At 44.2% G+C, this 22,500-nt stretch overlaps 2 protein-coding genes and 1 long non-coding RNA gene across 8 annotated transcripts in view; 2 read left to right on the top strand and 1 right to left on the bottom strand.

Moving 5' to 3' along the window:
• Positions 1-3,911, top strand: part of ALG13 (ALG13 UDP-N-acetylglucosaminyltransferase subunit) — a 30,563-nt gene extending 26,652 nt beyond the window's left edge. The window contains exons 25-27 of the mRNA XM_040614712.1: positions 740-780; positions 1,636-1,819; positions 2,973-3,911. Of these exons, the coding sequence (XP_040470646.1) occupies positions 740-780; positions 1,636-1,819; positions 2,973-3,238 (491 nt within the window). The 3' untranslated portion in view covers positions 3,239-3,911. The remainder of the gene's footprint in view (positions 1-739; positions 781-1,635; positions 1,820-2,972) is intronic.
• Positions 3,912-11,189: 7,278 nt separating this feature from the next.
• Positions 11,190-18,406, top strand: LOC121097529. 6 transcript variants are annotated; one of them, XR_005830988.1, is made up of 3 exons: positions 11,237-13,798; positions 13,946-14,056; positions 14,515-18,406. It is a non-coding gene; the product is annotated as an uncharacterized LOC121097529 (long non-coding RNA). The 6 variants fall into 6 exon arrangements; XR_005830990.1 differs by having other exon boundaries at positions 11,246-13,798; positions 13,946-16,768; positions 17,012-18,406; XR_005830987.1 differs by having other exon boundaries at positions 11,247-13,798; positions 13,946-17,205; positions 18,118-18,406.
• Positions 17,692-22,500, bottom strand: part of TRPC5 (transient receptor potential cation channel subfamily C member 5) — a 66,731-nt gene continuing 61,922 nt past the window's right edge. Inside the window, exons 7-10 of the mRNA XM_040614610.1 lie at positions 21,942-22,148; positions 21,720-21,761; positions 19,933-20,022; positions 17,692-19,274 (exon numbers count right to left, since the gene is read on the bottom strand). Of these exons, the coding sequence (XP_040470544.1) occupies positions 18,540-19,274; positions 19,933-20,022; positions 21,720-21,761; positions 21,942-22,148 (1,074 nt within the window). The 3' untranslated portion in view covers positions 17,692-18,539. The remainder of the gene's footprint in view (positions 19,275-19,932; positions 20,023-21,719; positions 21,762-21,941; positions 22,149-22,500) is intronic.

Here is a 22,500-nt window from a genome sequence, read left to right as displayed (position 1 = left end):
CCCCATTGGCATGTCTCTGTGGTCATTGCTCAGCAAAGCTGTGAAGGTGGGGACAGTGGTGGAGTCAGACTTAACAACGGGCAGTGTGAAACTGGAGTCTCTGTGGAGCTGGCCTCTTGTCCCTCATACCAGCCCAGAACGGTGGTTTGCAGTCTGTATGCAGTATGTATGCAGTGTGTGCTTATGATGTGTGGGTGAATTGTCACTGGTGTATAAGAAGTCTGCCTCTGCCTGTCTGCGTGCTTCCAAACCCTTTCTCATTTCTGTAGTGAGGAAGGGAGGGAGTGCATGTAGAGGTCAACTTAATTTAGGGGCTCATAATCAAATTTTTATTTGAAAAAATCTTTTTCCTCTAAAACCCCAGCCTTAGTAGGAAGCCAGAATTGCTTACGTCCTAGTTGCTTAGACAGTAGAGGCTTGTAACAACACTGACAATTATCACTTGAGTAATCAAGATGAATAAACCAAAATTAAAGCTAATGTAATTGTTGAAGTTTATTAAGTTGGTCAGACAAATGCTCTATTACACAAATATCTAACTGGATTAACTTAAAAAGATAAACTAGTTTTAACAACTATTTATGTTCAAGATATATTCTTTATCCTCGAAACTTTCAAGTAGTGCTAAAATACTGTTATTCATTGAGTAACTGAAAATAAAATGCTCTTAATGGGTGTAAATCTCTTTTGCTTCTCTGTTCATAGTCTTCTATTCTAATGTCATGTCCTTTAATTTCAGATACAAAGGTCTTGCGGTATTATTTTAATCTGGGATTGCAAGTAAGTGCTTTTAAAATGAGTATAGTAAATTGCTTGTAGAAATTGCTGGTTTTCTTGCCAAATGTACTGATGTATTTAAGACTTTCAAGTGTGATAAATGTGCATCCTGTGCACTTGACTATTAATATGTATAGGCTTGCTTGGTGAAGATTAAAGTCAGCTCAGGAAGTAAAGTTCTAACTCAAAATGTGAAGCATGCTAGTATGATTTTTAGCGGTTTTACTTTGGGTTTTGGTGGTGGGTTTTTTGGTTTTGCTTTTGTTTTTGCACAGGATTGTGGATAAATATTGTTCTTTCCATGAAGATAAGGGGAAGAACCTGAGCCATTCTTAAGAAAATTTGTGTACTTACACAAGACATCAAAGATCTTTTAGTGATGTGTGGTTTGAGTCTTCTAGGACTTGTACAGCTGTGTTCAGACTGGTCAGCACCATTTCTCTGTGTTCTGGGAGCTCTTGCTCTGCTGAAGAGTATTCTCTGCACAAGCAGTCATATGCAGTGTCAGTGCTGCTGCTCAGGGAAGTAAAAGAAGTAATGTCAGCTTCTTCAGCTGAAGAAATAGGAAAAATCTCTTTGAGTATGACAAAATCAATAGTTGAGAATTTCTTTCTCTGTAAAGATTTCCGACATGACAGCAGTGTGGAACCAAGGTGGCTATTGCTGCAAGTGTTAAAGTATCTTTTCTGGTAGGCTGTATTGGGTTTTTTTGGTGTGTGCAGTATCTTAAGGGGCTAGGAATGGAAAAAAGCACTTCTTCCTTACTTTAGATCTGAAACTACTAGTCATTTGGAGGAGGGCTGGAGATTATGTGGTTGTATGTGTGACCTTGTATGTTTTTTTTTCCTTTTCTTAAAGTATTACCATCAGAGCTGTTGGCCTTCCATGATGTACATACAGCCTGTGCTGCCACCATCACCTGTAGAAGTTTATCCAGCGTATGCTGAGCCAGCTCCTGTCCTAGATCAGTCAGTCCCTCAGCTCTACACGGATGCTGGGCGACCTGAATTCCACCAGGTTCCCTTAGAAGCACCTGCAAATGGTTAGTATTTGGGTATAGGACCGTGTACACAACTAATGAGAAGTGAGGGAGTAGGTTTTCAGGGTGTGACTGCTCCGTAGGAGCTACTTGCTTGCAGATTTGCTGTCCTGTAGGAAGTGTGACGTTGCGAGGACAGAGAATAAACCTTGTAAGGGGTTATCACAAGCTCCTCTGCCATTTGTGGTACTACTTAAAGTATGTCAGAGTCACTGGTGTAGCCACCCATGTGTCAAGGGCTTTCTAAAGCCATACAAAGGAAGAAGTGAATCCTTCCTAGGCCTGTGCTAGGTACTTTAACTTCGGAGATTTTTTTTTTCTAAAACAGTGAAGGAATCTCTTTGCTCATAAGCAGATAGTCATGGTATCAAAACAGAATGCTTGTATTTGAAGTAGAGGAGACAGCTGAGTTTTGTCAAGCACTGAGCATCGGTACTTCAGCTCCATGGGAATTTTTAAAAGGAGTATGTTGCAAACCTCGGGTTTAGGCTCGGCATGCTGAGCTGTTACCTCCTGAGTAGCCATCCCTTCCTGCTAGCCGCATCTCTTACTGTGTGTAAAGTTTACAGCAAAACTTAGTTTCACCTAACAGCTTTGTAACAAGCTTGTAGGTGTGCCTGGCAGTGAATAGGAGGATTGTATTAAATGAGGAAAAAGATGTCAAAAGTCAGATGCCTAGTTCATTAAAATCTATGGAACACAGCAAACAGTCAGTATTGGAGAGCATCATAACAAAACTATTGCTTGGAGGCATGGTGGCTTATAGCTCTGATGATGCTTCAGCCTGTTGAGCTGGGGCGGTTCTTTGGCATAGATCAGTGTCATATCGCCAGAGATCAAATGGAAGAATACACTAGTGCTCTACTTGAGTCCCTTTTGAAAAAGCTGCCACTTGGAAAAAGCAGTATGTTGCTAAGTAATTCTTAAACGTTTTAGTGAGAAGATGATCAAGTTGTCTTCTAGTCTAACTTAACACCCAAAATGATTTTGACCTCTCCATTAGGAGGGACAGATATGGGCATAAAACTGTCATCTAAACGAGCTTTCCCTTTTGGCCACCAAAATAATGATGTGTTTATGGTAATGAAGGTCTGCATTGAAAGGCCATAGATATGGTAAAACTTGGTGAGTGTGTGTGTTGTTTTTTTTTTTTAAGGTAACTTTCAAAATGCAGAGCCTCCACCCCTCTCCTATGGGCCAGTATATTACCCCATCGTGTCGGACCCCTTCAGTCAGCAATCTCCTCCTGGGTTTGATTCTTTAGTGCCTGCCTATCGCTATATTAGTACCTGGCATCCAGTAAATCCACCATATGGAAATGCTCCACAAATAGCTAATGCTGTAAATTCTGGACCGCTGCACCAAGTCAGCTATGTTGCCTCCTCTAACCCTTCACATCATGATGTGTCTCCAGGAATGTAAATATGGAAGCTATACGATTGCTTCTTGGCCTTGATTCCGCTTGTGTTTTGTTTGTCAACTATGTGTTAATACTGTTTCATAAAGGTTAACCTGTCTCAGTGAGCTGAGTCAGTTGATTAAACTGCATTCAAATGACATGTTTCTCTTTAAGATTATGCTAGCGATGATGTGGCAGGATGTTGTTCTAGTCAGTTATGTAGGAAAGCATAAGAAAAGAGTATACGTAGACTATAGTGCAAGGAACACAGTTTGAATTTGACTACGTAAAGGGTGTAAAAATATATATGCTATAACTAAAGGAATGTAGCATCATGTACCTCTGAGGGGTTGCACTATAACACTTGGACACGTGGTTCTTGTTGAAGCACTGAAATAGGTTGTCATTACAACTATGGATAAAAATTGGGCACAAGGTCGTTAGAGGGTGAAAACTTTTGAAATGGGTGGGATTTCTTGGATGTCACAAAACAAAACCTCTTTGCCACTAGTGGTCACGTATGTGTAATGGCTGTATTTCTTCTGTTCCTTTTCATTCTGTGTAGTTTTGTGACTCTTGAAAGTGTAAGAATACTGTTTTCATCTGTTGTACATTGCTGTATGTCTGTGAGACTTGTTTTTTGAAAGCTGTTGCACAAATGGTGGTAGTCTTGGTGTTTAATTTGCACTGATAGCACAAAATAAAAGCATTGAACACATGAAAATGAGTGGTCATTTGTCACTGGCAGGTTACATTCCTGACAATTAGTCATCAGCAGGCTGGACTGAAGAAGGGTAGTTGTGCGGGATAAAGCTGCTCCAGCCTTCTGTGAGAAAGTAGCGAGAGCTTTCAGCATGAGAATGAAGTGCAGTGGAAAGCTCTGGCTGTGCTTTTGTTGATAAGGTTAGGAAGAAAACATTAAATAGTCTGCGTGCGAACTGCAATTCTTTAAAATGCCTGTCTGCACAGGCTCTGTCCTTGATAGAAACGTGCACTGCACATGCAAAATCAACAAGAAGCAGGTGCAGGTTGGGCCCTGCCGCAGCCCTCGGGACATCGAGGTGGCACAGCCCTGTCCTGGGGTAACAAACAAGGGCACAAGTGTGGGTTATGCCGGCTCAGTGCCGGAGGCCCTGAAAACCATCAAAGACACTTAACAAATGTACTACTTTGTAGAGGCAGTCTGACTACTGTGACTCTCTTCCAGGTGATGGTGAACTCTGCAGCAATCTCAACCTCCACAGGTGTTTATACTGCTCCAGCTACAGGCTTCTCCTCCAGTTCTGCTGCCTCCACTCCAGCCAGTGCCACAACAGCAATTCCCCCACAAACAGCAGTTCAGCCAGTCACAGTATCTCCCCTTTCTGCAGGGAGGCCAGGTAGAGTGCACACACTGCAGCTGTGGACTTGGGTGTCTTCTGGTTTTGGTTACATCTTCACTCCCCATTTTTTTTCCTACATCTCAAAGACAAATATTAAAAGTCTTTTTTTTTAAAAAAAAAACAAAACACGTCACTTGCTTTGGCTTAAAATGACTTAGTTATAACTTCAGTGCTGACTTCTTGCTTTCATGTTTTGAAGGGGACAGCTGCCCCTGAATTGGCATGGCAATTGCAATGGGAACTTGCATGGGAAAAAATCTGTGCTTTGTGTTTTCTCCTTGTCATCTCTAGCCATCAAAGCCAAGTGTTTTGCTAGAAAGTTCTTTTCAGAAGACAGAAGCTCCTTTCTCCCCCTGTTTCCTAGAGTTAATTTTTCTCCTGAGTTGAGTTATTGGTTAGGGCAGTAAAAGAAAACTTGGTTATTCAGCCTTGTCCCTATGTGTAGCACTCAGACTGGAGCAGAAGTCCTCTGGGTAGGAGTTGCCACTGCGTCATGTACAACAGCTTCAGCTATTTCTGCCTTCTCTGGTAGGGAGCATGGAGGGGAAGCAATTTTTGGCAGTAGTGAGAGGCAATCTCCTGTTCGCTGCGTGGCACCTCACAAACCCTACCGTCCTCAGAATCCTCCTCAAAGACGTAACCATGGATTTGGGATGCCAAGGTACGAAGCCTTGAAAACCTGTCTTGAGATCACTGCTTGTTTTCTGTTCATTCTTGCTGCAGACTAGTCAGGAGAGACTTTGTGCTATTGAGTAGGTAAAACTACTGTGAGTTCCGTCTGAGAGGCACTTCCTGGTAATTGCACCTTTTGCCCTTTAAACTTAGGGGATCTGCCCGATTTATAAACAGGCACAACATGGTTGGCCCTCAAATAGCATTCTACCCCAGTCCAGGAAAGAGATGCTATGAGAATTTCTCCTGCAGGTCCTGGTAAGTGAATACAAACCTCTTTACGAAACCTTGCTCTAAACGAGTTGGGGAGGATGGTGGTGTGCGGAGGGCTGAGTCGGCTGTCAGTGGCACAGCATGAAGCAGCAGATTTATTGGGCCTCTCCAAAAAGAACTGAGTTCAAACTGAGCAATGAAAGCAAGGTGGGACTGCAGCTGGTGGTGATTCTTGACCTCCTCTTGTGTTTCTAAAGCTCCTACAGCCGTAGCCGCCGCCAGCTGCAGTGTGTGAATAAGGAGTGTCAGTATGGGTTTGTCCCAGGGAATGGAGAGGAGCCTCGGGGACCCGAAGAAACGATAACTTTCTATGAAATTGAACGAGAGGACAGCGCTGCTTTTCCTGCTTTACCAGTAAGTTATGAAAATGTGGTGTGTGAAAATCTCAGGGGGTGAGTGATGTGGGGGGAAAGCTGTACAAATGCGCAGCACTTCTTAACCTAAATACACAGCAGCAGTGTTTTGTGTTATTTGGGCTCAGTGCTGGAGGTCCCAAGAACCAACAAGGACACTTACTTAACAAGTCATTTTGTCTTTCATGTGACTTCAGTGTTTCGGTCTCTGAGCTGGATTCTGAAAGCCAAGGCTGCCAGATCTTGTAGGGACTTTGAGTCCTCGAAATGCCACCAGCCTGCTTTAGATAAGGAGGTGAAGTCAGTAGCTTCAGACAGTGCCATTTCCCAAAGCTGAGATCAAGTCTATGGGCCCACGCTACTGTTTAGTGATTTTTATTTTTTTTTTACTTTTTTTCTTTGTTCATCTCTTAAGTGCTGGTGAAAGTGGGATTGACTGCAGATTTGGGAGGGGAAAACGTGTATTTCCTTTGGTATCCCTTTTAAGTAACCATGAAAGGAAAAACATAGTAGGAATACGTGACTCCTTATAGGTTTATCTTAAATTGACACTGCACTTTTATTTCCTTAAAACTCTTGAGACTTTTTTTCCTTCCTTAAGAGAAGATGATAATATAATCCTGTGTTGGGAGGGTTGCAAGCTTGGCTTTTGGTTTGTCTCCTTAAATCTTTTAATTGCTGTACATATAACTTGGCAATTTAATCACGGCTTTTCAAGATGGAAGAGCCAGGTGAAAAGTTAAAGCATGGTGAGAATGACCCCTGACAAACTGATTTTATTATAAGCTGCTTTGCTGGTTTTAAAACAATAAAAAGACAGGCAAGCAAAATTATTTTACAATGTAATTGGTGGTGGGTAGGACCTTGGCCTTTGTATTTCTGCTTCTAGAGGAGCACTCAACTTGCACAGACCTTTGTCTTGAAAGGGAGAAGGTACCACAGGATTATTTGCGTCCTTTCTCTGAAAAAGTATCCACTGGCCTAACCTCTGAAGGAACTAATAAAGCACGTGACTTCTTTTATGAACTTTAAAATGGAACAGACTCCCAAGTACGGTCTCCATGATGGAGTCATAAAGTGTTTCCATCTCAGTCACGAGTGCCATCAGTCATATACAAAACGGTTGCTGTCAAGCACAGAAGTGAGTATCTTCCACTTTCAGCCTTTAGCTATGAATAATGCCTCTTTTCTTCTGCTGTCACTGAGACAGCCTTGCGCTTTTTTCTACACAAATGGTTATCATAGCGAAGTGTTGGGGGTTTATCTTCTGGTATTAGTTTGACTCCTAAAGTAATTTTTTTTAATTTTTTTTTTAGAATTAGAAACACTGACTGATAATTTGGGTACCGAGTGAAGTGTTTTGCATGGTTTTGCTTACCCTTCTACTAGCTGGATCATTCAGTATTAGCCATGGCTATTGTGGCTACATTGGCCACTTTGAGATACATGAAAATTACATTAATTGATATAATAATATATGTAATAACATATGTAATATGTGGCCGGTTCACTTACGGTTTTGATGTTCTGAGGTACGTCTGTGACTTGCTAGGTGTACTTTTGCCAGGACTGGTTAGGCATAGAGTGAACCTTTGGGACTGGCAGGCAGGGGCTGTGGGACGCGGTCGGAGCGTTCCTGCTGCTGCCTGGGAACGCTCTCCGCAGGCTGGGAAACGCAGCCGTTTCATGGACAGCAATGCTGGAGTCTCTTACTTCCAATTCTGCTTTCCAGAGTTGAGTTACACTATAGTAACTCTACGGGTGCTTACTAAAACAGCTGCCACCCCCCCCCAGCTCTGCCTAAACCACGGCTGCCCTGCGCCGTACCTCAGCCATTTCCTCATCCAGAGGTTACTAGCTCTGGCTGCAGGATCCCTCTACTAATGAATATTCCTAGTTTTGTGCTTAAGTGTTCTAGTGGCTAATTGCTACAGAACAGTTGCCTTCTCAGAGGCTATGAGATAATTCACATCTAAATTACTCAGAATTCTGGGGGTTTGTTTGAGAGGGGTTTTTTTGTTGGGGGGAGTGTGTGTATGTGTGGTCTGTGGGTGCCAAGATGTGGGCTCAGGGTCTTTTATTTTTTTTATTATTTTTTTTGTGGGGAAGCCAGTGTCAGCCAGGTGATCATCCAGACTTGTTTACCTTTGCACAGCGTTGATGATTGCTCTGTTACAATTTGGTACCAGAGCAATGCTCTGGGTCTTTCCTGCCCGGCAGAATCGCAGATCTGCTGTGAACAGGGGTAGCAGGATATAGCTTGCAGCCATAAGCATATTTTATCTTTAAACAGAAGCACAGAAAAATCCATGAGTATTGATTTCTATTGGGAACAATTATTTTTCTTCAGATTGATTTCCCTCCTTCCCCACCCCCCACCCCCTTTCTTTAGGGTTTTTTGAAGTATGTTGCATAATAATGAATTTTTAAAGCAAGAATTTGATCCTGAAATATGGCTTTAATTTTTCTTCTTTTTTTATGGATGGCCGTTCAGCCTTTAAAAGGGAAAACAGAAGAGTCATGCAGCCAAGTCTGCGCTAGTCATGCTTGCCACCTCCTTTTCCACACCGTGTTTTTTATATATGAAAGGCAGGGGCTCAAATCAAGTTAACACCTGAAGGCTGTGCGGGAAGAATGCACGAGCTGGCAGCACCACCGAGTGCTCCGTGAGATGGGAGCGCTTCGGAGCTCGGAGCCCTTCCGAACAGCCACAGAGTCAAACCTCTTCTCTTCTGAAACTGCAGGATGAAAGCAGCAGTGATCAGCCGTAGTTCTTGTGTGCTTGGGTGCGAGCTGCTGGTGTTTTAAAGTATGTCGGCCTCTTTTAAGCTGCTGCAAATCTTTCTGCCCTCAGAAGGAGCGGGTTTCGGTCTGCCTGCGTTTCCCTGCAGGCTGCCAGGCACCAGAGTGCACCTCTGTTCTCCAAACTCTGTGCCCAGCCTGTGCCCTGTTGCAGTCAGGTGGCGAGTGTCACCCTCCCCGGCGTGTGCCCTGCGCCCCCTCCCCTGTCCCGCACCATGCAGCCCTCCTCCGTGGCCGGCATACTGCTAGACCTGCTCTACTCTGCGTGCATTAATATCCACTGCGTTACTGCTGCTCGCCAGAGGCATGATTCTGAAGTCTTTTGAATTGTAAAATCCATCTGTTGTTGAAGATAATTATTATAAATACTGTAGAGAAAACGCGCGCCGATTCCGCCTGCCAGCAGCATTAGCCTGCTGGGCTATCGCTCCTGTGCTCTGCTTGCCCCTTGGCCACATAAGAACACCAAACCCCTTCCTACGGCAAGTTGTTTTTCTAGCTCGGTTTTGCTCACTCAGCTTCCAGTTCTCTCTGCAGTGCTGCTGGATGCCTTTCTCTTTTATAAAATTACACTGTCAAAGACTGCATTATATGTGGAAGATATTCAACATATAAATCCAGACCCAGACTTCTAAGTAACTGCTTTTTTCATAAGAGAGGAAGATAAAACCTTTGGACCAGGACTTTATAGCTTGAAATAAGATCAGAGTTTAAATGTTGCAGGGCAGGCCTGTATCTAGAAGCTCCTATGTGTGATCAAGTCGTTGCTGCTTCCCAGATTTCCCAGTCAGCTGAGTTGTGGCAAGTACAAGAGTTCAGCAGGTGCGAGCCACAGGCTAAGAGCATGTACGCAGGCAGCTACTGCTGTTCAGTCATCTCTGCAAGTGGGGCAGTCTGCAGCGACAGGAACACGTGCCTGAGTCCTGGCAGGGTGTTCTTAGGCGTTAGGCTCAGTTTATGGCAATACTTTTATTCCAGATGCTGAGTCTTGCCTTCCCTGGAGCAGGTGACCGTTTTGCTGCCAGCTTCAGGGTGCTGGGGGCTACCCCAAGATAAAGTGTCGTTCTGTCCTCATAGCTGTGACGACTGCTTGGTTTCGTTGTGTTAGAGAAAACTGGCTTTTAAGAGGAAGTGAAATATCCTCGAATGATGAAATTAGCGGCCCATCTAACTCCCTTTATCCTCTCCTTTATGTATTTTTCCTGTTCCCTACTCTGCCTGTTTGCATTTTCCAATCCAATCGAAAATTTTGGTTTCTGACTCTTTAAATCAGTACCTTTTTTAATACTTGTCGTAGTTGAAAGCAAAAAACGTTTGTTTTAATGTTTGTGGTGATCAGGTGAATGCGTGATTTGTGTTACTTGTCAGGAAGCACAAGTAAGAGGAGATAAAATACACTGCAAAACTTCTTCCACTACCTGCCGCCTCCCTCCCTGGGCCAATCCGGTACTTTCTGCTGCAGCCCATCCGCCTCTGCAGGTGCCGCTGGGGGGATGGAAGCAATTTGGAGGCGCAGTTTGGTTCCTGTTTCTAGAATAAGAAGCAGAACTGGGGACTCGGAGTGCCTTGATTTGAACTTCTAGGCTTTCTGACCTGTGTGGGAATGTGCACATCCAACTTTGAAACATCCTTTTCTATTAGAACAAAACCAAAGGTCGCTGCCTGTCTGTATGTGGGTCTTTTACAATTCTGTAGCTGTGGATCACGGTGGCCCTGGGCTTTGCTACAGCTTTTGGCGTGGACTGTGTGTGTTTCTGTGGGTGTCTGTGTTGAACTCCTTGTGCTGCGAGGATCTCCTGCGTTTCAAGGGAAGGGATATTGTTGTTTAACTTGAGGAAACTCTTGTTTTACTGGAGGCTTGACCAAGAGCCTCTGGTACTTAATGGAAACCTGTTGAAATGTATCTGCACGCCTGCAGTACTTTTAATGCGATTTGCTTGGAGGACAGCTTTACATGAGCAAATGATGTTAATACAGTTATATGTTGTTGCTTAATGACTCTTTTACACCATTAGCTATATTGCTATATTCCAGTGCGGCTGATGTAGCTCCGCTGGTCTAAGGATATCTTTGGGGAGCAAATTAAAATGGTATTACACTTACTTAGACTTCTTTGTAGAGGAGTAATTGCATTCATGCAGCGCATTTTATTTACCAACACTTCCAGTGGTTTGCTATTTTCTGTTGTAGACAGGCTATAATGAATGTTTTGGGGTGGTTTTTTTTTTTTTTTGCAGCCGGGTGGTGTTCAGCTCTTGCTCATGAACCTCTGCTTAAATTTGGGCGGTCGGCGTCACTGTGGGTAAGCAGGACCGGACCATGGCTTTTTTATGTAAAGACCAATGTAAGTCTCTATAGAATCAGAGCCCTTAAGTGCTCCTCTGACCACTGACAGCCCTTGAGAAGTCTGTGCTGAACATGATTTTAAAAAACTATAAAACGTCAGATTTGTTGCTGTTCATAAATATTTATTATCAATAGGCAGCTGGAAATGTTACATCTGAAAAGGTAGAAACACCTTGAATTTCAATAGGCTTACATTTTTGGGAAAAAAATTAAATGCTTTTTATTTTTTCAGTTTATAGTTAAGCTAAAAATACACATAAAATAAATAATTTTATTTATTATGTACATAATTTCATTTTTACATGTTATACGAGGGTATGACATGGAGTCTGCACTACGGACAGAGGAGATGCAAGTAGAAAAGTACATAAAACTAAGCGTTTGTTTTTGCTTTTTGCTCTTCCCCTTTTCTTTCCCCCCCTTTCTCTAGGGGTGGCTGTTACTACCCAACTGGCAAATGCTGAGGTCCCCACTCTGTCTTCACATATGCAAAATTCTTAAAACATCTAAAAGCTCTTTTGCCTGGAAAAGGCCATCAAGTTTTTGACCAAAACTGAAGTAGAGGAGGAGGAAAAAAAAGCCTCACCTTTTTTTATCCCATGAAGTAAAATGGCATTTGAAAATATGCTCAGGTGTGAAGCTGTTTCTGTGATAGCTTTTTTTAAATGAAGATTTAATTTGATATTAAAACTCGATCGCTTAAAAAAACTGCTTGCAGAGTGAGCCCGGGTCTCTGGGGCTTGCCATATAGAAAATAGAGTACTTAAGCATCTGCTACTATCCTTTGCTTCCCAAAGAACCCTAGCCCTCTAGTTCCCAGACCCGCCTTAAAAACACATTCAGTAGTTTTTTAAATAAGACTGTACAATACCCAAAAAATAGCTAGACCAAAAAGTGCCCCCTTGCTCAAAAACAACTATTTATAGTCAAAAGGCATTTCGCTCTGTTGGGTAAAGGTATCACAGTGTTCTGTTAGCTAATGTGCTAAAAGGCCAGCGCCTTGGTTGATCACGTTTTGTCCTAAGCGCATTGTTTCTTCTGGCTTAGGGGTTACTGCTGATATGGAAATGCTTTAAATGGGAGAGGAGGGGGGAAAAACTCCCCCAAATAAACAAAATAATCCGTGCTAAAGGAGGACATGCTAGCCAGGAGGAATGGGCCACACTGTTTTCCGTAGCTGGTGAGCCACTGGTTGAGAAGGGTCGGGATGTAAAGAAAGAACCGCAAGATCCGTTTGGCTTTTAAAATTGTGGGTGGTTGGAGCTGGGCGAGGGGGTCTCTATTGCTGTTACGGTTGTTTTGTTTTGCACACCTTAAAAAAACAGCGCAGGTAAAAGTGTTTCCCTGAAGGATAAAATACTGTCAAACATTTGGAAGATAAGGATCAAACACTTCTGCCTTTTAAATATACTTTTTTAGATAAAGCATTGTTCTCTTTTTCAAACAGTCGGTCTTGGTCATGAATTTACTCCAGAGCAGTAGTTGTTCCGAGTGGAGGCAGTTAGGTGTATAGTATATGAATTATTTGTTTGTAAAAGTGTAATGGCCTGAAATGGGGAAAGAAGTAGTGTGGAAATGAAATAGAATCAAACTAGAAATGTTTAGAAAATATGGTAACATGGCTAGCACAGAGAGCTCCCCACCTCCTCCTCCAAAAAAATAAATAAACCAGCAAGGGACTGACTTTATAGTTGTTAGCTTTCATGTTACACATTCACTGAAATCTGTGGATTATTTTAGTAACAATTTATTTTAGATGCTCCTCCAGTGAGCTGATTTATTATTCACTGTGGTCTCACTGATTCCAATTAATCTTACCGTGATGTGAATGAGAGTCACCAGTGCTCCCAGCACACCTGGGCAGGCTGCAACCAGCTGTGCTGTCTGCCTGGCCGGGGCCACCGTGGCCACCGTGCCAATGGCCTGGTGAGTCCCTCGTGTGAGGCTGAGGTCCTTACAGCGCTGCCCCCCGCAAAAAACAGCTCCAGAGGGTTTTAAGTTAAGTAACAACTTTCATTAATTCAAGGCAGCCCTAGCGGTTTGGCTGGTTTTGGCTGTTTTTTGCCGTTTTGTTTGACTGTGGAATTGCAGCAGAGGTGGGAGGGTGACCCTGGTTTTTTGGAAATCCGCCTTTGAAGCTGCACGGATCTTTCTCATGGACATGTCTGTGGGACAGTGTTAGCACACTGCAGGACAAGTTACCTGCTTAAAGGAGAACTTGCAGAAGTTAAACCAAAACTGAAACTTGTCCTGGTTAATTGGAAACTTGCTTGTCTTTGGGATATTGGCCTTTTGAAAAGGAAAACAGAAATAGCAAAGCAAAGCTGCGAAGTCCCAAGGGAAGTGGGACATACACGTAATGGTGTGAGAGCAGCAGGTGCTCATGGAGTTTTCTAACCGCTACAAAACCCAGCAGTAAGTCAGATCCTTGCTTATGCTGTTAGTAGCTGTCCAAATACCCAGTGCAAACACCCTGCAACTGCTCGTGTTCCTGGAAGGGAGCTCAGAGTGCTCATTGTGCCCTTCCTGGGCAAGTCAACTTACAGCTCCTGTCACTCAAACTGAAGTCCTTTATCCTGAGTAAGCGCTAATGAAAAACAAATTCCACCTACAGAGAGGGCTGGGCAAGGAGCTCCTCGGCAGGGACACTCCACTGCCCAGGAAAGGTTTCTCCAGGACCCTCACGCTGGGAACGCGCCGCTGCCCAAGGTGCGTGTCCAGGAGCTGCCTTACCCTGCTCCTCGGGGCAAAACAGGTAGCAGGGCAGTTTTGCTCCAGCCCCCTACCCAGCGTCTGTGCACCCTCCTGTGACACTTTGTCACCTGTGTCACTTGCTGCCCTCGCCGGTGATGGGCGGGAAAGTGACAACGGAGGAGGTGATGACATGGGGAAATTTTCCTAGAGCCCTACTCCAGTATCCTGCTGTGTGCGTGTGCATCGGTGCTGGGCTGCCTGTGGAACCTCCCCGTGCTTAGAAATCTGTTGCATCAACCAATTTTAACCTCTTTAAAAGGTAAGGTATTTATACATGAATATATTTATTTAAATACTCTTAATATTTACAGTGGCTGTTTCTGCTAAAAATTATGTTACATGTACCATCAGAAAAAAGGATGAAACACAAATACAGTAAAGGTGACATTAAGGGTGAAACATAAATCACGAAAGCAAGGGTGTTAAAGAGTTTAGGCTTCCAGGGTATGCTGCTCCTGCTCTCTGTCTACTGCAGAAGTCCCCTAAATTCCCGTCATGGGAAACCATGCTAGTTTTCTATGTGGAAAACTATCGTAACGGACATACAGTTAAATCCTAACCTGAATTAGTTGTAAGAAAATAAAAGTACATACTACTGCTACGAATATTAACTACTTATGTATATAGCGCCTTTAATTTGAAGATCTGAAAGTGCTTATAAATAATGAACTAACCCCCCCTGCGAGGTAGGTAAGTATTATTATCCCTATTTTACAGATGGGGAAACTGGGGCATTAGAGAGGCTGAGTGACTTGCCCAAGGTCACAGGTGAGGCAGGGGCAGAGCTGGGACTGGACCTCGGGAGTCCTGGCCTCTAACCCTGTGCTCTGCCCGCTGTGCATGCTTCCTCGGGAGGGACCACATGTACAAATACTTGAGTATTTACATATATACCAGCAAGTGAATAATGTACAATTATCCAAATAATCTGCAGAGATATGTCAGTTAATTTCTTGTTTCTGAAACAATTGATTTAATCTCTGACCTGAGTACAAACACCTCCTAGCTCTATTTGAGATTCTTAGCCCTGGATGTTATTAACTTTTTAATTGGTGATCATTTGTAGGTTAAAAAAGCCAGGTGAAAATGACACCGGGGATGGGAGGTGGGAAATGAAGCAACTTCAAGAGCTACAAACCTAAAGAAAGGGCAAATGGTTGAGATCTCTATTGTTCCCAATTCCAAATTCCTTGCATATGCATAAGGTTTATTATTGAAGTCCACAGGATAAAGGCCAGGCTATACCAGTTAGAGCACAGCTGTGCATCTTGAACTGAAGCCAAAGAAAAGTTTAACTCCTGACGGGAGAAGCTCCAAGTGCCCCACCAGCTCCGGCCCTGATCGCCTGCACAGACAGCACAGGGGTAGCGCACCGAGTCCTCTGAAGGAAAGAGTAACTTTCACTAAAACACATTTCCTTTTGAAGCAGTTGAAAATGGAAAAATGCTAGTGAAATCCCAAATACTGGGACTACAAGTGAATTAAAAAAACACCCCAGGGTTTGCTTATCAAATGTGTTTTTCACAAGGTATTTTAATTTCCCTCCCCTGAAGCTTCTGTTTTAGAGTAATTATAATTCACCAGCTGCTGTAAAGTCTATTGCTACACCAAAGGGGATGCATAGATGCCACCAAACAGAACTTTGCCTTTTGGGGGACGAATTTGACAGTTTTGTAAACTCCTGGACACATGTATTAATCGCAGCCAAATCAAATATTTGTGTTAAATTCCAAAGTCAGCTCAGACTGGCTCCTAGCTGGGAGCTAGGAGGTATCTGAGTCATGAAACAAACCCCAGGGGAGCCCCAGCCAAGCAGCCCTGTGACGTACCTCTTGCCTTTAACATCACGTTAGTGAGAGATTTTTTTTGCAGGCTGCATTATCCCTCATGCCATTCAAGTGTGGCAGCTCCTACCCCTGCCCTTTCAGGACGCAGCAGGGGAACGTGACTCACGCCGTTTGCACAGAATAGATTTGCGCTGCCCAGTGTCACTTTTACATTTTTGGGAGGCACCACTGCAGAGTTAATTGCGTTCCTTTTTGTTATTTGTACCTGTTAATGCAGTGCTGCGTTTGGAGGACACGATATAATCATCACCAGCAGCAGTGTGCTTGCCTAAAAGCCTTTCTGCTGGCCAGGGATACAAACCCTGCTTCTGTCCCAGCCCCAGCCGCGGTTGATGTAATCTGCATAACCATACCGGCATTGTTTTAATTCTTGTTACGCAGGAAATACCATAAAGGTCTGCTGGCCCCATGTCAAGTAGAGTTTGTAAGCTGCGGTGTGGTTAAGTGAGGCAGAAAATTATTCAAACCCTTTCCTTCTTCCCCCCTGTAGTAGCTCTTGCTAATGTTTCTTTTTCCAGAAATGTGCTCAGTTTAGTTTATTAAACTGTCGGGGTTTTATTGTTGAGCTGCTTTGAGAATTGCTTTCAGCTGGTTCTGACTGCAGCTCTCACGTACTGACAGATTTGCCTCCTAAAAGACCGGGGTGCTGGATTTCTTCATGAGTGACCGGCGCGCTGCTGCTGACCCTCGTGTTTTGCAAGTCTCCTTGTGTAACACCAATGTCAGTCAGCTCAGCCTTTTGTAAAGCAAGAGGAGATGCAGTTGTCAAAGACAACTCTAACCCTGCAATTAGTATGAAAGCCTAAAATCTGTTGATACAAAAATGCTTTTCACTCCGCCTTAACTAACACACCTCGACGCTTAAATCTTTGAGGCTTTATACTGCGTGCCGGTAACAAGACTGGTGGTGTTTGTAAGCAAGGAGCACAGAAACATTTTTGAGTCTCTGCTCCTGCTGCTGCTTTCTTTTGACACCAGAGCTGGCCTGGAGCCACAGTCTCCGCCTCGAGGTCGGTACTGAGCCCTGGCCTCCCGGGCTTGGTACCTGCAGCTCCGCTCCAGGAGCTGGGGGCATCCTTCACGTTCCTCTCCCTGCTGGAAGTGTGCTCCATCGTGACTTTCAGGTAATGCTGTGTAGGTGCCCAAGGGAGAACCTAACAAGGTTCTTTACCAAGAGGAGGGAGCCAGGTTTAAAACGCAGGCAGAGTATCCAGCGGCAGGCATCCCAGCATCTCTTCTGCGGGGGACTGCTGCAGGGAGAAATCCCTCTCCTGCCCCTGCGCACCGCTCGCACCCCTGGCTGGTAACATCTGACCAGCGCCAACGGTAGGTGTAGGCTTTCCAGCATCATGCTTTTACAAATGCAGTTCACAGAAGAGGTGATTTTTGGCACCCACCCTTGGGATACCCGCTCACGTCACCTCCCCGGGGAGCAGGGCCATGAGGGTGACCGCACAAGCAGTAACGAAGCTCTGTCGTGCCCCAAGGCCGTTCCTGAGCTCCCGATCAGGGCTTGCTTCTTCCAAGAAAGCAGCTGACTAATAACAGCTCTGAAGTGGTGGTAAGTACGTGCCAATCATCTGTGTTTCTTAGCAACACTGCAGAAGAAAGTTCAAGTATCACATTGTTTAAAAAAAAAAAAAACAAACACAAAAAACCCCCAACAAACCCCAAAAAATCACTATTAAAAAATTCAACCATTTTGCCCTTGATGGGGGTTGTCTTCTCCGGACAAAAGCAGTGACAGTGCTAGGCCCTGTCCAGACACTACCACAGCTGGGGAAATAAAAGAGAATATTTACTGCCCCACTGCTTTTTGTTGCACCTTAGAAAAGGAACTGCAGAGACCTTCCAGGCTGCCAGGTGCAGCCCGAGCTGCTCTTGCTTCGGTTTCTTTTCAGAAATGCTGCTCACCGGCGCAGGGAAGATGCTGTCTCTTAGCACTTGCCATACACCGGGAGGATGGTTTGCTTCCGAAAGCCTGACAGCCATCAGAGAGGCAGCAAAAAGCAAATGCAGCAGTGGAATTAAGATCAGGAATTTAAAAAAAAAATCCAGATACAGCTTGAGGGCTGGGGGTTGGTTCAGCTCATTAGAAATGTGAAAACCAGACTGAGGTTTGTGTTCGAAGCAGCCACAGCTTGTCTGGGGTCAATTCGTCTGTGCAGAAGTTGGGAGCAAGGCTGCGTGCTGGGTTCCACCGTCAGCCTAACTGGAAGGTCAAGCTGCTCACTACAGAGGGAATTTCTTATGGGAATTAGGTAAATAAGCAAATCTAACATGTTCTAGCTGGATGATCAAATGGGTCTCTTATTCAGTAACAATTTACAATATTAATATAATAAACCACCTGAAAAAACACACACAACTGAAAGAATCAGAGGTCATATTGCTTAAAGAAAACAAAAAGCCAGTTTTGTTTTGAAACCATTTCTAAAACCATTTTAAATACGATTCTCGGCCTTCTGCTAAGCCACTGCTCACCAGCTGGTTGTGTTGACGAGGAAAATAGAGCAGGACGCGGAGCCAATCAGTTTGGACAGCAGCAGCGATGACCCAGCAGCGGTGGGACGATGCTGACAGCGCTGGAGAAATCCTTTACTGGGCCACCAGTGCGTCTGAAGTCTGTGTGGGGCGAAGACTAAGACTGCATCTGAAGGGACTGCTGTGGGGTACAGTGACCTTATAAATGGTGAAACCTTTAGTATTTGTGAGTGTAAAAAAAAAAAAGTAAATTAAAAAAGGTGTGGAAGGCTATAAAATAGGCTAACATGAGTAGTTTTACACTTTTTTTTCAGCTGTGGACAGAAAGGAAATAGTAATGCTGGATTGGATGACAGCAAACAATTACAAATAATTGGCTAAGTTTTCCAGCGAGTGTTAAGATAGCTTTACTTATAGCCGAGTTGTAACGTGATCATCCTGCCCGTCTTTCCACTGGTTTATAAACAAGTCACAGGCCTGTCCCCATGAATCAAACACATCCTCTGACGAGTCTATAAGTTTGGAATTAGAGGAACAAATACTGGAAGCACAGTGAAGGGAGCTGGTACAAACCACAGGGCACTCCTTGCTCTGTCCTGTAAGTCTTGTGTTCCCACTGTAGTCCACCTCACTGAGGTTAATTTCACTTTTGGAACAATTCTCTTCTTTCTCTTTATCAATCTGAGAATATTTAATGTCTTTCCACATGTAGTGTGGCTGAATAATTCCGTCTGAAATAGTGTACATGGGTTCTGAGTTTGGTTCTGGTACGTGTCCGTTCATCTTGGAGAAAAGCAGGCCCAGTCTCTTGAAGGACTCCTTCTTGGAGCTGGAAAGTCTCTGAACTCTGTTCCCGTTTCGGACGAAGGAGCGCTTACTGATCCCATTGCTTTTGGGCTTCTCTTCCACCATATCGATCCCAGACATAGTTTTAATTAGAGCAGATACGTTGAAGTCCTTTTTTTTGTTGGCTACACTGAAAGACACGCTCTTGGCTTTGGATTTTTCCCCAGCACCATCCTCATTTGTTTCATCCTTTTGGGACACCTCTGTGCTGCTGGTAGAGTAACTTCTCCTCTGGGGCTTCCTGTTTCCTAAGAGGTCAAGAACTTCATAGCGAAAACTTGAGATGTCCTGTTTTAATTCCTAGGGCAAGAGGAGAAACGAGTTATGCTCAGCGGCTTTACCTGTGACACGAAGTCGCACTTACAGGAATACCCCACCTTCATTATTCAGTGACACACACACACAACACGTATTGGTAATCCTGGGAATGGGAGACCTCGCGAGATCTTTCTCTCCAAAGGCTTCGCAACCAGCCCTTTTGGCCAACCCCCTCTGCCCACCCTCCCCCCCAAAAAAGTCAAATAAGGCAGTTAGAGAAGAGGGGCAACACTGCTGAAATGTAGAAATAGGGCAGGAACCCTGTTTAGCTGATAGCCCCAACTTTAACTTCGTTGGCAAGTGTTCTGTGTGTGCACTAACCCAGACTCGTTCCTTGTCTCTCTGGGTTAGGAGTAGGAATGTGACGTTGACTCAAATCAGATACTTCATTCCTACCGTTTTCCAGTGCTTCTGTCTACGTAACATGTTGTATATTAAAAGCTGGGAGGCAATCATATGAGAAGACAATAATATTCTCTGCTCAACGCCCCCCCACCCCGCGCACATCCTATATATTCTCAGCTCCAGTAATAGCCCGATTTCCACAGCAGGTTACAAATCATCTTCACAGTCAGTGTGAAGTCTGCAAATGACTTCTTGTATTAATAGCATAAATTATTATTAAGGAATAATAAATTACCTTGAAATTTTCTTCTGTTAAACCTTCGTTGGTTTTGGAAGTTCTTATCATTGCCGCGACATATCTTTTTACAAGATTCCTTATCACTTCCTGGAATAGGAAATAATACGAGTGACTCAGCTGCTGCCTCAGAGCAGACTCTGTTCTTAACGGCATTTCACCGAGTTCTGACCGACAGTGGCTGTCCCGACACTGCTGTCTAAAAAGAAAATCACTTACCATTCAGACCAAAACACTTTCTTTCAAACAGAACAGACCTTTGGAAAGGGTAATACACCTTCCTTCCCGAATGCTCAGTTGTTAACTACAGTGAGCAGGTATTTTGTACTCGTTTTGTATATGTAAAAGTCGCTGAGAAAAATTTCTTGATGTTCTTAACTGTCCTCAAGCCATTTAACCTCAGCTGCTGAGAGTTTTTCAGGTTACCGTTCTCATGTGTATACGCTGTGTATCCTGACAGGCTAAACTCGCCATTTGAAAGTTGTTTATCAGGTATGTGAAAGCCAGGGAGGGTACGCTGACAACAAATAACCTGAAGAACAGCCAGGACCCCACGGGGCAACACACATTCATGTTAAACCACATCTGCCAGCTGCCTGGGTGCTCCCTAATGGCAGGTTAGAAACTCCTTCAAGGCTGCTGCCGTGTCTGTGGACAGCGCTGGAAGGACCAAGTCACACCCCCAGGGCCTCCTCCGAGGGCTCTCGTTCCTCTGCGGTACCTGGGCTGTTGTTACGGTACAGCTTTGGGGCAGGATGAGATCCGTCCTCTGTGTTCGTGCACCTCCGTGCTGGCTTTACAGGTGCAAACTGGTACTTTGAGCTTGTCCGCTTATCTGTGCCAGCCAACACACACGGAGGTTGAGCTCCACATACAGAAAATACTCCAAACCTTCCCTTCATTCCCCCCCTTCTCATAAGAAGGGATAACAAGCCTAAGCAGCACCAAGCATGAAGATGGGCTCCGCACCAAGGTTTTCCTGGGAGGTTTTTTAAGAGATCCCACTGTTGGTACCCGTAAGCCGTGCTGTGAAGTCAGGTAGTACCAAATGTCTGTTGTCAAAGGTGATTAATTATGTTAAACATCAACTTCAGATAAAAATACTCTTCAAAAAGCAGGAGGTGTCTTAAGTAAGACAAATTACTAATGGCTTTTGACAGCATAGCCTGACGTACCACCTAACATTCTGGAAAGTTTTTTTTCCCTCCAGCACACTGGCATAATACATCACACTGAATTCAAGTACTGAAGCTGCTGGGTTTAATACCGTTTCATCCTTTTGTAGGTTGGCTTTAATGAGCACTTGATGTCAGGCAGGCGGAGAACAAACAAAACCAGCGAGATTCACTAAGGGACCATTCCTCCTTCCTGAGCTGCCCAAAGGAAAATCCCAACCAGTCTGAGTTAGGGATGCCTTACAAAAAGAGCAGGAGAGGAACAACTCGGGAGCGCGTACAAATGCTGCAGGAACAGTTCTAATCGGGATGGTGTGTCAGCCTGGTCCCCCGATGGCACTGGGGATGTCACTTTGACTTCAGCAGCCAGACTGATACCTGGCAAGTTTTCCACTACTTCAGAGGGGGTGAAAGGCTAGGAGTGATTTACTGAGCCATTGGGAAATGGTTCAGTAATTATTTAGGAAATGTTTTAATCCACGATAAGCAAAATATTCTTAGCGGACCTATACTTATCAAAATACATTCTAGAAGCAAGCAAGAATGGAAGTATTAGAAAATGAGCAGGAAGAAAAACCAGCAAGTAATAACTTTATGTGCTCAAAAGCGTACCTGGTAATGTTGATTCTGAATCAGGTTGTCAGCGTGCCGTTCCTGGAAAGAGAAAGGCACAGATATGTTACCTGTTCAGTCCTGTCTTTAGAGCTTCCGAAGGCTCTTAGCACATTACGATCCAGCAACCTTCCTCCGCACCAGCAGCGTGGTGGCCCTTGCAATCCTGAACATGCACGAGCACCCTCGAAAAATGAAGTATAAAATCACGCAGCTCCTTACTGTGAATGTTTTAAGGTTCTCATGCCTCTTCTGTTCATTGTCGGAGTCGTTGCCTGGGCACAGCTGATTGTGAATCCACTTGCAAAGGTACCAGACTGACTTGGGACTCGGGACGATGTTAAAAGGAGGGGGCAGGGTGGCGCCTTCATCAAAGTAACTCATCCAGAGCTTCGTCCGTGCAAACTTCCACTCAATATCCGCATGGTCCTGTGACAGAAGGAAAAGAGACTATCAGTAGCTTCAGGCAAGCTTTCCTGGAGCAAATGTCCACAGCTGAGGAGGTGACACGTGAGCAATAAAGGATTTCTCCAGCTGCAGGCAAAGCAGTATCGCTTCTTCCATCTCCCTCGCTGGGGGTGTACTTAAAAAAATCAATGTGAAGTGTGGCTAGAGTGCAAAAATACCAACCACTGAGAAATGAGATGACAGCAACATTCAGCAAAATTAATTTCACATGCTAAAGCCCAACTTTGTCCTTTAGAGGTTGTGCTTGTTAATTGCCAATACAATAAGCAAGAAAACACATTTCTTATTTTGCTTTTTCTAGCACTTTTATTAT

The sequence above is a fragment of the Falco naumanni genome, chromosome 14 (assembly GCF_017639655.2).
Source record: "Falco naumanni isolate bFalNau1 chromosome 14, bFalNau1.pat, whole genome shotgun sequence".
Taxonomy (NCBI): domain Eukaryota; kingdom Metazoa; phylum Chordata; class Aves; order Falconiformes; family Falconidae; genus Falco; species Falco naumanni.
This window is presented reverse-complemented; position numbering and strand designations above follow the sequence as displayed.